Source organism: Desmodus rotundus, chromosome X (assembly GCF_022682495.2).
Source record: "Desmodus rotundus isolate HL8 chromosome X, HLdesRot8A.1, whole genome shotgun sequence".
Lineage (NCBI taxonomy): Eukaryota > Metazoa > Chordata > Mammalia > Chiroptera > Phyllostomidae > Desmodus > Desmodus rotundus.
In genome coordinates this window covers 60608037-60622943 of record NC_071400.1, presented here as the reverse complement: position 1 = coordinate 60622943, position 14907 = coordinate 60608037, and the positions used below count along the sequence as shown (strand labels likewise).

Genomic DNA, 14907 nt, shown 5'->3' with positions numbered 1-14907 from the left:
AAAAGTGAGAGGCAGAATAGTAGGTGAATTCGGTACGGCTGACACTGCACCAGTAGCTCTCAATAATTCCAAGTCAAAGGATGAAAGAAATGAAGCATTAGCTTGGAAGAGAACTAGAAAAATTAGGATTCAATCAGATTGTGGGTGAAAATTGGACATTGTGATTTCCACTGAAACACAGTTTCTCTCCTTAAAATCACCCTTATTTTATCAAAGAGATTGTATTAGGTCCAGTGTCAATTTGGACGGATTATTTGCATGAACACAACAAGAATAGTAATTGATCGTTTAGGCTCTTTCAAATCTGCTTTGCTGGTCCTGGCTGGGCAGCTCAGTGGATTGAACCTGGGCCTGTGAAGCAAAGGGTCCCCAGTTTGATTCACAGTGAGGGCACAAGCCTAGGTTGTGGGCCACCTTCCCCAGTGGGAGGTGTGCAGGAAGCAACCACGAACCACACACTGATGTTTCTCTCCCTCTCTTTCTCCTTCTCTTCCCCTCTTTCTAAAAACAAATTTAAAAAATCTTTTTAAAAAATTGGCTTTGCTAGAATTTTACAAGAAACCTTCAGATTGAACTTTAGCCAGCCTCTCAGGGAAAAGAAGCCAAGCCACACAGTTGCTCTCTGGCTTTGCCTGAAGTACCTATTAGTTTGCGTGGATTCCTCAAGTTCTCGAGGTCCCCAAAATGTCTTGAGGTTCCTTTCTTGCCATTTGTCAGGGAAGCAACCTTCATTCCTTACCTGTAAAGGCTGTCACGAACCACGTAACAAAGCAAGGTACCGGACCATTTCTCCAAGGGGCTTTTAATGGCTTTGAAAGTCAGTCTTAATTCCTTAAGGCTTCCTGGTGACACTCAGAGTCCAGGCATGACTCTTTCGATCATGACGTTCCAGACTGAGACTTGGTGAGTAAAACCACACTTGGAAACTGGTGCTATTATAAAGAGAACTGTTTCTTACTGGTTTATGGAAACAAACATATTGCCATGAAAATAATACTCATGAAGAGTTGCCGAATTCTGGAGGGATTAGGTAGGGAGAAAAATATAAATGTTTCAATATTGCTTAAAGGGGTATAATTTACAAATGTTCTAGGGGAAAAAGTCTCCTTATATCAGGAAAACAGAAAGATTTAAAATTAGCAATATCTTGAACAAAGTCATAAGAATAACAATTACCTTTAGTTCATTTAGTCCCATATAACCAATTTTGTTTGTCTTGATTATTTGCCAGTATTTCCATGACCTACTTAGACACCTGTAATTTACAGTAAGTCAGCATCTTTTTCATGAGCCTATTCAAAGATACATTGCAAATGTATTAGAGTAAAACAGTGACTGTTTATAAATGACCAAATTTAAAATGACATGGTTATAGATTTGATTAAAATGCAACTGATAAAGAACTTTGCTTCTTTGTAAGATATAATATTTCAAGATAACAGTTTCTTGATAAGACTTACTATGAAATGACATAGAAGAACAATATAAAACGTATATTTTTAGATTTAACACACAATCTTAATATATATAAAGACCAAACAGTATGCAAGGTTTTAAGATGTTGTACAGGACTCACTGGAAGTGCGCATCGAGCACTGGACACAATTCATACATTCCCAGTGCATTGGCTACGACACCCAGAGCACCACTGCTTGATGTCCCCACAGGGAACATCACTCTTGGCTTGTCCAGTGTCACTGACGGGACCCCTGCTACCCCTAAGACCTTCCTGTTTGAATTTGGTTCTGAGTCTTTACAAGTCCCTCCTTGGGGCAGGTTGAAATTTCTAGAAAATCGATCGATGGCCATGAAGGTAAGTGAGGAGGAGACCTTCCACAGAGGCTGGAGAGACAGAGAAGGATTAGAATTCCCTCTCCGAACCTCACTGGGACCGGGTTAGGGGGTTAGCATAAGTCAAGCTTCTGCTGCCCACTGCTCCTCTAGTTGCAAGTCTCAGGAGGTGGGAGGAGAGGGAGAAAAAGAGGGAGGGAAACATCAGTGTGTGGTTGCCTCTCACATGCCCCCCACCAGGGACATGGCCCACAACCCAGGCACGTGCCCTGACTGGGAATCAAACTGGCGGCCTTTTGCTTTAACAGACAATGCCCAACCGACTGAGCCACACCGCTCAGGTGGCCAGCACCACTTCTTAAACATCATGGCCCTGGCCAGGCAGCTTGGTTGGAGCATCATCCTGTACACCAAAAGGTTTCAGGTTTGATCCCTGTCAGGTCACAATCCTAGCTGGTTCCATCCGGTCTGAGCGTGTACTGGAGGCAACCGATTAATGCTTCTCTCCCTCTCTAAAGTCAATAAACATATCCTCATGTGAGGATTTAAAATAATTTTTTAAAAAACATCATAAATGTAAGGATTTATTTCTGGAATCCTAATTCTGTGCCATCTAGCTCTACGCTATCCTTGCAGCTACGTCACAGTGCTTTGATTACTGTGGCTTCATAGTAACTTTTCAAATCAGGTAATGTGATCCCTCCGAGTCTGTTGCTTTTCAAAATTGTTTTGGATAGTTTAGGTCCTTTGCAATTCTATATACTCTGAGGGTCCACTTGTCAATTTCTACAGAAAAGCATGCTGGGGTTCTGGGTAGGGATTGCATAGAATTCAAAGATCACTTTGGGAAGGGTTGTCATTTGGGGCAGAATTCTATGATGACCACAAAGTTTCTGTCTCCTAGCGCACAAACCTATACAATCCCCTCCCCTTGAGGCTGAGCAGAACCTCTGCACATGATGGGACATCACTTCCACGATCAGGCGACTAACCAGCCGACTTTGAGTTCATCAAAGGGGAGGTTACCTGGGTGGGCCTGACCTAAGCAGGTGAGTCCTTAACCAACACTGGGACCTTCCTGAAGGGTGAGATTCAAAGCACGTGGGGCCATGGAGGGGACCAGATGGCAGGGAAGCTTAGGCAGCCTTTCGGAGCTGAAACCATTCCCTGGCCAATAGCTAATAAGAGGATAGGGACCTCAGTCCTGCAGTCACAAGGAACCAAATTCTACCCCCAACCACATGAACTTGGGAGAGGCCCCTGAGCCTCAGATGAGAAGGCAGCCCAGTCAACCTTGATTGCAGCCTTGCAAGACCCTGAGCAGAGGATCCAGTTCCGTTACGCACAGACTTCTGACCAGCAGAAGCTGTCAGGTAATAAATGAGTGTTGTTTTAACTACTGAGTTTTTGTTAATTCCTTACAGGCAATTGAAACTTAATACAGTACTGAGTCTTCCAATCCATGAACATGGAATGTATTTCCATCTATGTAGATCTTTAATTGTATGATTCCATTTATGTGAAACTTCCAGAACAGGCAAATCCATGCAGGCAGAAAGTAGACTGGTGGTTGCCAGGGGCTGGGGGAGGGGGAATGAGGAGAGGCCGTTGAATGGGCGCGGGGTTTCCTTTCGAAGTAATGGAACGTGCTGGGATTACATGCGTGTGATGGTTACACAACACTGTGACCGTACGAAATGTCACCAAAATGTTCATTTTTAAATGGCTGATGATTATTTTTATGTGAATTTTTCCTCAGTTGACAAAAATGACAAATAAAACCCACACTAAGAGACCGCATGTCCCATCTCATACTGCACATGCCCCCGTTGGGGGTGAGAGCACTCTGGGTGAAGCTCGGGGGAGCCAGGACTCTCCCCACTGCTGCTGGGGCTGCAAGGTTGGTCAGGCCCTAGGGAAAAGAATTTGCAATATCTGGAAAATTAATTACACTTGTTTTTTTTTAATGAGGAGGCTCTGCACACAAAGATATGGAGAGACATGTAGGGTACTTGGATATATTCAGTGACAAATGCAAGTGCGTCTTTGTTGGGGGCGTTGTGGGACCTGGGCCAGGAGGGCTGGGTGGAGGTGAGGCATCACCATGTCCACCCTTTCATGCTGATGTGCGAACCAGGTGAATTTCTAGTCTCTGCAGAACAGTTCGAGGTAAACAAGAAATGATCGGCATCCCCTCTTCTTACTCAACTACCTCTGTGACCCTTCGTCCCAGCCGCTCCTTCTCCTCCCTTCTTCCCTCTGTTCCAGCCCCCTACCCCTCTGTGTCTTTGCACGTGGATCGCTTCCTGCCTAGTTTTGGAATGAGTGACTTGCTGTTCTTGTCAGCTTCAATGTCACCACGCCAGCAAGGTCTCTCCATCTCGCTCGTTCATTTCTTGTTTCCCTATTCGTGTATATCCACATACATTCACAATCTACACACACAATGAGGGAAGGCTGGGCAAGTAAGGTAGGGCTACTCTTCCTCTCTCCATTGTGTGTTTGGGATCTAGCCCACCTCTGGCTCTGGCATGCCAGTCCCCAGAAATATTGTCAACCACTTACCGGCTTCAGTGACCTCACGTAGTTCCAGAACATCAGATAGCAGCTCTTCGCAGCTGCCCAACCTCACCTCTGAGATCCACGTTCATTTGGTCCCAGGAGAGAGCCCTGGAGCTAGACAGTCCCCCCTGAGTAAAAACTCAGGGGACAGCTGCAGTCTTGCTCCACCAATGCTCTTCAGCTTGGCCTTCCAGACTGCCACCACAGGCCTTACTTAAGACACAGGGCTCCTCCCTTGGGGTCCCCCCACCATGGTGCAGCCTTTCTCTTCACTGGCCGTAAGGAAGTCTCCTTCCCTGACAGTGACAGTCCCCCTGCTCCTTGATCCTGACCCCAAAGGGCTTCTTCCTGCCTTGGGGCTTAAAGGGGCTTCCAGAAACGAAGTCCTTCCCTGCCCCTACCCAAAATTGAGCCTCAAGGAGCTTGTTTTCCAGAAGTTGTGAGGCTGAAGGAGGCTTCCTCAGAAACCATCTGCCATTGAGTGAACTAGCTGGGAGAGGTTCATGCCCTGCGAAGCCTCTCAAAGAATGCAGGAGGGGGTTGGTGCAGAAGGCCAAACAATCCCCTCTCTAGGGTTCCTGGAACCAAACAAAAGGTCCTATTGAGGCTCCCCAGACTTGTTCACGATCTAGGGTCAGGCCTGGCCACCCCTTCCCTGCTGTGCCTGAGGTGCTCTGGCCCTCCTCCCTCCTCCCAGTGACCCCAGATGGCCACATCCCAGACTCAGGGCCTGGGGGTCTGGGTGAGAGCTCCGAGCTGCCAGCCAGGCCTCCCCAGGCTGTGGCTGAACAGGACACAGGGGCCCACCTGCAGGAGGAAAAGGGCATAAGAGCCTCTGCGCCCAGCAAAGCCCACACATTTGCCGGTGAGGTGGGACCTCAGTTGGAGCTGGGGAGCTCCCTACCAGCCAGGAGCTCTCCCCTGTCCCCTCCAATTGGCCTCAGGCAAGGGGAAGAAGGGCAGGAGCAAGCTGTGGTCAGCTTGCCTTCCCCAGCCTCCTGGAGCCAAGTCTGCCTGCCTCAGCTTACCCAAGGGGAACTGGGGAGCACCCACCCCTAAGTCAGATTCCCCCCTTGGGGCCATGAAAGCAACCAGGCCCAGGGCAGTCTGCGCAGGGCACTCACAGCAGCCTTCCCATGTCGGGACTAAGGAGACATGCTCGGAAGGGACGTCCCAGGGTAGGGACAGCAAGGGTGGGTCTGCATAGCTGTGGTAGCGATGTTGGGTGGCTAGGAGCCACAGGACAGCCCTGTCCCCTATGGAATAAGCAGCTTGGAGACACAAGAGGAGCTCAAGGGCCTGGGAGGGAGGCTTGCAGTGGAACGCCCTTCCTACCCACAGTAAAAAACCACATTGCCACGTAGGTGCCCTGGGGAGAGTGGGCTGGCTGCAGGCACAGCTGGACATGCTGGGGCCCCTGTTGGTTGCAAATGCCCTGCTTCTGCCTCCACAGACTCACATCCCCGCCCATCCCTTCCACCCTCCCACCCCCACCAAACACACACTTTCTTGCCAGACACAAAGACCACAAATATTGTATCATTCCATTTATGTGAAACTTCCAGAATAGGCAAATCCATACAGACAGAAAGGAGATTAGGGGGTGCCAGGGGCTCAGGGAGAGACTGCTAATGGGTATGAGGTCCCTGGCTGGGGTGCTAGAAATATTCTGGAACTAGACAGAGGAGATGGTTGCACAACATTGTCAGTGCACCAGACAGCCCGGCTGTACACTTGCAAATGCCCAAACGCTGCACTTGGTTTGTGAACTTTATCTAAAAACATGTGTCTTTTTAAAAATAGAACACAGTACAGGTGCTCTGACTCTGACATGTGCATTTCTTTTTTTTAAAGATTTAATTTATTTATTCTTAGAGAAAAGGAAAGGGAGGGAGAAAGACAGGAAGAGAAACATCGGTGTGCAAGAGAAACATGGACTGGTTGCCTCTCATATGTACCCTGACAGCGGGGGCGGGGTGGGGGACCCAAACCCCCAACCCAGGCATGTGCCCTGACCAGGAATCAAACCAGTGACCTTTCACTTCGTGGGATGATGCCCAACCCACTGAGCCACACTAGTCAAGGCCATGTGCATTTCTTTATTGCAAAAGAAAGAAGAAGTAAATGACAGTATCAGGGGCAGGGGATGATCAGTGACGTCACAGGAGGAAGGAGCCAGGCATCTGGAGTCCTAGAGACCCGGGCGGTGGGGAGAGTGGAGGGAACCGGGGGAGCCAGCCTGTCCCACCTGAGCATTCACCGGATCTGGTGTGAGGACAAAGGGACAGAGAAGGGAAGCCAAGCTGAGCGGGGGTGGGTCTGCCCATCACCTGTGGTCCTCCAGCAGAATGATGCAGCCCACCGCCCGCCCAGCCGGCTCCCACGCCCCAGCTCAAGCTGACTAACCCAGTCCCAGGGCCACCTCAGAGGGGCCTCCTTACCGTGTACTTGTCCCACTTCTTCTCGGGGTCATATGGTTCCCAGCGGCTGGCGGGGAAGATGTGCTTGTTCTTCTCATACCAGCTCCTTAGCACCACCTTGCCCGCATGTGACTGAGGAAGGGAGAAGAGCCAGGCCTTGTGGCTCGGGGCCACCGGGGGCCCTGGCTTCTCCACTTCCCCTTCCCTCCACTGCTCTTTCCTCCCCTGGCCCAGCGTCCCAGCACCACTGCTGCACCTCATCCTTCTCCACAGTGGCGTCGCTGAGCAGACGCACGTCATCATGAACGTCGAAATTGAAGAGTGGCCCTGCAGGGGAGAAGCAGCTGGCTCACCCTCAGGCTGCTGCCCTGATATGTGGGGGGCAAGCTGCTGGGGAGGGGAAGGGGCCGGGCTGGGCACACTCACCACTCTTCCCACGTGCCTTGGTGACAATGAAATCGTAGAAGCTGTGGTGCTAGGGGCAGAGGGAAGGAAAGCCATGACTGAGGACCCACCCTGGCCTCTCCCACCTACCTGCCCGCCCGCAGGCTGGAGGCAGGCACGGCTCCACACACTGCACCCCCAGCCCAGGCCGAGGCCCCAGAGCAGAGCAGAGACTGTCCCACAAAGCCCCCAGCATGCCAAAGCTCACCGCCCCTCCCACTGCCGCCCTGCCCAGGGCTGTGGGAAGAGAGAGGGGACTCACGTGGGGTATGATTAAATCCTCCTTGATGTACATGAGCTGCTCCACCCCTGCCGACCTGAGGGAGAAAGGCAGGAGGGTGCGGATGGATGAGGAAGCAGTGCGCCAAGGAGACCAGTGCCAGAGCTGGGAGACAACCCCAACTGCTTTGAGGCAGGCCACGAGGTTGGATGAGCCCAGGAGTAGCGCCCACTGTACTCCATCTCTAGGTTAAAAAGCTAAGGCCAAGGCTCCCACCTAAGCTGCACAAGGTGAGAGGAATGGAGAAAGAATCTTGACCCTCTTCTCAGGAGCACAGCGCCAGCATGCCCCCTTCCTACTCAGGGAGTAGTTGCCTGGTATGCCACAAACAGCGGCCACCACGTGGGGGTTCTGGTACCAGGGCTGGGACTACAGGCTCCACACGCACGCACATACATGCTTGCACTGGCTCATGCGCATGTACACGCATGCGCACACACCCTACCTCAGCTCACTGAAGTCTTTGCGCAAGATCTCAAGCGCCTTCTGCAGGAACTGCTGCATAGTGTTGCCTTTTTTCATCTACATGAGCAGGCCGCAGAGCCAGCACCCAGGACGCCAAAGAGTTGGGAGGGAAAGATGAGGCTGTGGAGAAGGGCTCTCAAGAAGGCAGGGGCCTGGAAGCCCCTGCCAGGGAACCGGAAGCCCCTGCCAGGGACCCCAGAACCCTCACTACCATCACAGGTGGCCAGGCTCCCTTCCCTGCTCCCCCCAGGATCCACAGGGGCCACCCACATGAAGGGGCCTGGTGGGTTCCAAATTCAGGATTGAAGCTCCTCCTCACCGAATCTTAGGAGCACAGGTAGTGGGGTGCAAGCCCCACATTGCCCACCTTGACTGTGCGCCGGTGCCCAGAGCCATCCCAATAACTGAAGGTGATTTCAATCTCCTCGCCTACAAAGCAGAATTACCACTTAGCCTCCAGAACCACATGTCCCCAGGCTCCACAAGCTTCCTGGGGCTCAGTCCCCAGCCCCGGGCTCTCACCACCCCAGCACCCCAGGCCAGGCCATGCAGGTCCCACTTGGTGAGTACTCACTCTTGATCTTCTCCTGCTTGGCTTCCCATTCTTGCCGCAGCTCTTCCCGGAGCCGATTCTCCTCCTCCTGGGAGAGGAAAGGGATACAGGCAGGAGACCCGAGGTTGCTCAGAGGGCACACAGGGCCCCACTCCCTGAGTATAAGCCTCTGCCAAGGTCAAGGCCAGGGCTGGGGTCACGCTGCCTTTACCTCACGGTCACGGTCAGGCAAAAAGCTTGTGTCCACATCTGGGTTCTTCCCCAATTTCCTCTTCTTCTTGGGGATCCCTGGAGCTAAAGGAAACACACGCGTCAGCTGCACCTTGGACCTTTATCGCTAGGGCCTCAGCTCAACCGCCACCTCCTTGGAGGCTTCCTAGGCCATTCTGGCTGGGACACACTGCCCTCTGCTGCCAGCCACAGTGGCCTGCATCATCCTTGTCACAGTCCTTAGGTCTATGGAGACCTAAAAGGCACCCTTACAAAGGGGCCTTGATCTTGATCTCTACTGCCAGCTGACAGAAAGAACAGGCGCTGTGTTCTTCTCCCATCAGCTGTGACCTGGAGTACCTCAAGGATTTTTTTTAAGTTTCAAACATTTATTAATCAGTGTAAACCCCAACAGAATACACCAACATGATTCCATGCATTTGGGGAAAATATTTCCCGGTTAAGTGGAAAATGGTGTGGAAGGCTTCTGGAAGACCTTCATTCTGAGCAGCTATATACTGAAACATTGCATTTAGAAGCCTGGACCTTCTTTCTTCAGTTTGCTGTAACCTACATTCACTGAGTAGAACTTACCTTGCTCATTGGAACCCAGCTTGTTCCAGGGTTCTGGGTTATTCTTTTTGCCCTGACATCTGGGTTGAACAATGCCAGGCACATGGCATACAGCACTGCCCCAGTACCTCCGGCTCCAATACATACAAAGAGGGGGATCAACCGCTGCTGGGCCCAGTGCAGCAGCAGCCCTGGGCGCGGTGCCCTGACTTGGACTTGGTGTTGGAGCAGCCGGTGCGCTGGTTTGGGAGCATCAGTGGGTGGGGCAGGCGTGTGATGGACACTCGGGGGAGCCCAGCCCACGCCATCTTTGTGTTCCCTCTCTCTGCCGCGCGCCAGCAGGCTGGCTCCAGAATTTATTCGTTAATTCCAGGTTCGTTCCTTTCCTTTCCTCTCTCCTTCCTTCCTTCTTCCCTAACTCCCTTCCTTCCCCAACTCCCTTCCTTCCCCAGGTGAACCATATCTACATTGTCCCTCTGCCTCCCCTCGGAGGATTTAAAGCATCAATGCCAGTGTCTGAGGGAGCTAAGGCTCCTTTGCGTTGGATGGGTAGCTTGTGTACCCATCCCCCTCTGTACCAGGAGCTGTGCTCCCACACTCACATATCTCATGTCTCATCTAATCCTCACAGCAGCCACAAAGGAGCATGACATTCCTTTTCCCATTTGAGAAAACTGAAGCCCAAAGTCCCACGGCTACTAAGACCAGACCCAATGGGGAGAAGGGAAGGAGAGGCCAGCTTTGCCAACATCCTGGACTCTGGGACTCAGTTTCCCTCATTAGGACATGGATGAACTAGAATGGTGGTTCCTTTTTCTTAAGATTTTAAAATATTATTTTAGAGCAGAAGGGAGGGAGAAAGAAAGGGAGAGAAACATCAATGCGTGGTTGCCTCTCATGCGCCCTCTACTGGAGACCTGACCTGGTCCACAACCCAGGCATGTGCCCTGACTGGGAATTGAACCAGTGACCCTTTCAGTTCACAGGCCGGAGCTCAATCCACTGAGCCACACCAGCCAGGGCCTAGAACAGTGATTCTTCAACTTGTCGGTCTCAGCACCCTTCACCACTCTTACAAGTTACCACGGACCCCAGAGAGCTCTTGTCTATGGGGGCGGTAGCCATCAACACTCACCAAATTAGAAATTGAGCCTGAGAAACACTGAATACTCTAGAACAGAAAAGCAAGCACTGTTACCTGTTGGAGTAACGATGCCATGTCACATGGCCTCTGGAAAACTCCACTGCACATCCATGAGAGAGTGTAAAAGGCCAAGAATGTCTTTGCATGATTATGAATGTTTCTGACTTTGCAGACCCCTCAAAAGGGTCTCAGAGACCCCCAGGGGTCCTGGATCACTCTTTGAGAACCACAGACCTAGAAGCCTGCACTCCAGCCTGCTGATCCAAAGCAGGGTTTCTAGGGCTTGGTTGCACATTAGAATCACCCAGAGCATTTTTTAAAAAATCCCATGCTGGTGCCCCATCACCACGCCCCCAAAGCAAAGCCTCTGGGGTGAGGGAAGCCCCCTGAAAACCCCCGTGATACACAGTGAGGCTGACAGCCTTCTCTCAGACCTGCGCTGTCCAAAACGATGGTCCCAGCCACACAATGTGGAGCTTGTGTGATGATGTGCCCATGGTAATGTTTTAAATATCAAATGCCACTAAATACTTTGTTGCTAAGTAGTATTGAAAGTAACTTCACTTGTTTCTTTTCCCATGTTTTACTGTGGTTCCTGGAACACTAGACGTACCAGGAGGCTCACAAGCTTCCTCCTGACCGCCCGCCTTAGCCACTCCCCTTAAAGCTGTCCCACCTGGGCTGTCACCACACTGAACAGTGCCACCTGGAACCATTCCTTGGCCATCACGCCTTCTAAGCCAGCCCAGGCCTGTCACTGTACTTTTCCGAGTCCTCAAATGTATCCCTCCTGCCACTCCACTTCTGGGCTCACTCATTTCTCAACTCTACACATTTCTGCACCCCCTGCCCATCTCTCTGGCTATTATAGAAATTCCCCTCGTTCTGACGGCCCAGCTCAATTCTCCCCCATGGGACACTTTCCCTGAGCCCAGGGCTGGCCCAGGCCCTGGCAGGTTGCATGCTAACCCATGTGAGTCCCATAAGAGAGATAGTGCCCCACTTCTGTCCACCCACCCTGGCCCTGGACCAGCCTGGAGCAGGTGCATGGCACACTGGGCCCCCGTGCTGGCCTCGTCCTCACTCCCCAGCCTCCCCAAGTCGTCCCTATAACTTCTTGTTCCTTCAGCTGAGCACTGCACTGCCCAGTTAGTAGCCACTGAATTTCTGTGGCTGTGTCAATTTACACTGAAATTAAACAGAATTTAACAATTTGGTGCCACAGTCACATGAGCCATATGCTCAGTGGCCACTTGCCAGCATAGACACGTACATTTCCATTATCACAGAAAGTTCTACCAGCCAGCCTGACCTAGACCATCCTCTCCCCGCCTCGGTCTGTCCTTCACTGTAACTATGGCAGCTTGCTCTGGCACCCTCTCACGCTGGAAACCCCATGCCCCTGTACATGGCTGCCTCTGACTCACTATGCCACTGAAAGCAAGCCCCACCCTAACTCAGCTTCACACGCAGTGCACACTTGGCCCTTTCTCTCCTGCCCTGATATGGGAGGTTCAGGGCCACAAATGTAGCGGGCAATCAAGGCTGGGTGGTGAGTGTGCTTCTTCACTCTAGAGCCAGAAGTCCGGGACACAGCACTGCAGGCAGCGCCCCCCCACCCCCGCCCGATGCCCCGTTGCCCCAAGCCTGCCCTCACCTTCCTTTTCCAACTCCTCCTCATGCATGGCCTCCTCCTCGCCCTCGCCAACCTCCTCTTCATCATCCAGGGTAAAGGACAGGCTGGAGATCTTCCTCTTAGCCTCCTTCTTGCGTTCTTTCTCTCGCAGCTTCTCCAGTTTCCTGCCAAGGTATGGATAGCTGTCATACACCACATCCTCGCCCCGAGGCCCATTCCCTGACCCCGAAACACCTATGTGCTCAGCAGGGGGCCCATGTCGTACAGACCCTGAGGAGTCCTACTGCCCTGGGTCACTTAAGAGTCATGGGCAGGGTTTGAGTAAGACACAAGGGTCCCCCTTCAAGATGCAGCAACAGCCTGACCCAGGCTTAAGCAGTAGCTGCGTCTCAGAGGGCGGCTAATGGCTGGCAGGAGAGGACTCACAGTTGCAGCTCCTTTGACTGCTCCTTCTTGGCCAGCTGCTTCTCGCGTTCCTTCACCAGTGCCTCCTGCTTGGCCTTCATGTCGTTCAGGGTCACAAGTCCTGTGAGACCAGGAGACGTAGGGGTAAGGACCAACCAGCCAGGGCCAGTGAAGCAATAGACCTCTGCGTCCAGGAGAAGCCAACGCGCATGCTTTACTTGCCCACTGTGCTGGACTTGAGCTCCGCCTCCACAGCATCATAGTGCGCAGAGAACTTCTTATCAATGTTGGATTTCATTATGTTCTCCTGTAAGCGATAAAAAGTAGCAGTGAGGGCCACCCCCCACCCCACAATGGAAGTGGGGACCTGAGCCTGGGCTCCAGTCCTGCTCCTGGGCTATAATATGATCTTGGAGAAGAAATGTCCTCCTTCCTTGGTTGATGGAAGGTTCCCCAGGGCTGCAGGGGTCTCTTTCAGTGCTGAGGGAGCCAAATGGGGTTCTCTCCCTGTGACCTCTGAGCTGCTCTGGCTCCTCCCTGCCTCCCACTGAGGACCAGGTCTCCCTCAGTAGCTTGGAGCCACAGGCTCTACCTGCCTTTGCAGTTTTTCATACTCAGCTTTTATTTTATTTTTTAAAAGATTTTATTTATTTTTTTTTTCAGAGAGAAAGGGAGGGAAACATCAATGTGTGGTTGCCTCTCATGCGCCCCCTGCTGGGGACCTGACCTGCAACCCAGGCATGTGCCCTGACTGGGAATTGAACTAGTGACACTGTGGTTCACAGGCTGGCACTCAGTCCACTGAGCCACACCAGCCAGGGCTCCATACCCAGCTTTTAAGCTGAAGCTCTGGAGACGCAAGCCAAGGGGTGACAGGAAAGTGAAGATGGCCAAGGGGGGTAGTCGTGCACTGTACAATGTTGCTCCCTTTCAGCTCCAAATGTTGCCAACAGCTTCCCCTGAGGCCTCCTCACTCTGGCTCAGCCCCATCCCGTGTAGGTCCCCTCTCTGGCCAGTGGCCTCCAGAGAAGGAGGCCAGCAGAGACATGTACCTCAGCACAGAGACAAAGGGGCATGAATTGAGGCCTCAACAGGACTCAGCATGGGGCCACTTCCTTGGACCCAGCTTCCATAGCACCTAAGGTAGGAGCCAGCTCGTCACTCGTGTCCTGAGTCCACAATCTTCCAAAATAAGAGTCTCCTGCAAAGGCCCACTCCTTCCTTCCTGACTTCTCACTGAAGACCTTTGTGAGTCACTAGCACCCCTGATGCTCTTGTCTACCTTCGTTGGGGCACAAAGGGCTCTGGAAAGAGCCTCGGCAAAGGGTGGATTGGCCGGGGCCTGCCCTTCCTGGTATCCACTGGCTCAGGGCAGAGACCTCATCCTCAGGGCTCAGGAGCCACAGCCAAGATGCCCTGTGCCTGCGAGGGGCTCCCCAGTTGTGACCAATGGAACCACTGACTGTTGCTTCCTCCAGTTGGAGGCTTGTAACAAGGTAGTTGGGCTCAGCCTTCTGGGCCCATTTTATAGATGAGCAGACTGTCGCCGGCTCGCTTCTGCCTGTTGCTGGACATCAGCAAGCGAGGGCCCCAATCGGCTCGCCGCCAGCGCTCTACGCCCGCCCACCGAGATTGTGCGGGGGACCCACGGGGCGGGGGCAGTGGGCGGTGTGCATGCTCCGAGTCGCCCTGGCCCAGCCCGCACCTCGGCGATACGCTGCTTCATCTGCTCCATCTGCTCGCGTTGCTTCTCTCGCTTCTTCATTAGGTGCATGGCGCGGCCCGCCTCGCTCGCGGCGCCCTTGTACTGAGCCATGGTGGCGGCGGCAGCAACCACAATAGCCAGACAGAGTGAGTGGCTCCAGTGACCACGGAGTCCGGCGTCCGTGCAGTCAGGGACGCCCGCGCGCACGGTGACGTCGGCCACCGGGGACCACGCGGGCGCCCCGCCCCCGCACGTGACTACCGGGCGCCCCACAGACCACCGGAGGCCGGCTTAGGGTCCCCTCTGTTTCCCGCCCTCCATTCCATCCCCGTCCCCTCCCCGCGCCCGCTCCCTTGGTTCCCCGTGAATTCCTCAACGTTAACCCAAGGACAAAGGCCCTGTTCCCCAGTCCTACTTCCTCCTGTTGATCCTAACGCTGAGCATCCCGGCCCTCCACTTCCTTGATGTTGACCCGGCCCGAAGCCAGACTGCCGCCTGCTGCTGCCCTGCCTGAGGCAGCCCCTTTCCTTTGCTCCCACCAGTTTGACCCTTACCCAAGACTGGACCCAGGTTCTCCGTTTCCTCAGACCACAATGCTACAGCCTGGGTCCCCTCTGCCTCCTTGTAGGGAAGGTCCCTGCTCCCTCCTCTTTAACTCCCTCTCCCAGTTTCTTTCACATTGACACCCGATGGCTGCGGTCCTGGTGCCAGCACTGACT

The 14907-nt window shown here is 52.9% G+C and overlaps 1 protein-coding gene across 1 annotated transcript; it reads right to left on the bottom strand.

The window, feature by feature from the left end:
- Positions 1–6437: 6437 nt before the first annotated feature.
- On the bottom strand, positions 6438–14398 carry FAM50A (family with sequence similarity 50 member A). Its single transcript, XM_024551164.3, has 13 exons — positions 14189–14398; positions 12706–12790; positions 12505–12604; positions 12100–12242; positions 8727–8809; positions 8537–8603; positions 8330–8391; positions 7943–8019; positions 7480–7534; positions 7200–7248; positions 7030–7100; positions 6795–6905; positions 6438–6618 (listed from the first exon to the last, which is right to left on the bottom strand). Exons 1-13 carry the CDS (start codon positions 14297–14299, stop codon positions 6610–6612), a joined length of 1023 nt encoding a protein of 340 aa, XP_024406932.1. The 5' UTR covers positions 14300–14398; the 3' UTR covers positions 6438–6609.
- Between the last annotated feature and the right edge of the window lie 509 nt (positions 14399–14907).

Excerpts from the sequence above, each read along its gene's own strand:
- FAM50A (XM_024551164.3), bottom strand. The coding sequence starts at position 14,299 with ATGGCTCAGTACAAGGGCGCCGCGAGCGAGGCGGGCCGCGCCATGCAC. Across the intron at positions 7,101-7,199 it reads CAAGGCACGTGGGAAGAGTG|GGCCACTCTTCAATTTCGAC; the intron begins GTGAGTGTGCCC and ends TCTCCCCTGCAG. Across the intron at positions 6,906-7,029 it reads CCACTGTGGAGAAGGATGAG|TCACATGCGGGCAAGGTGGT; the intron begins GTGCAGCAGTGG and ends TCCCTTCCTCAG.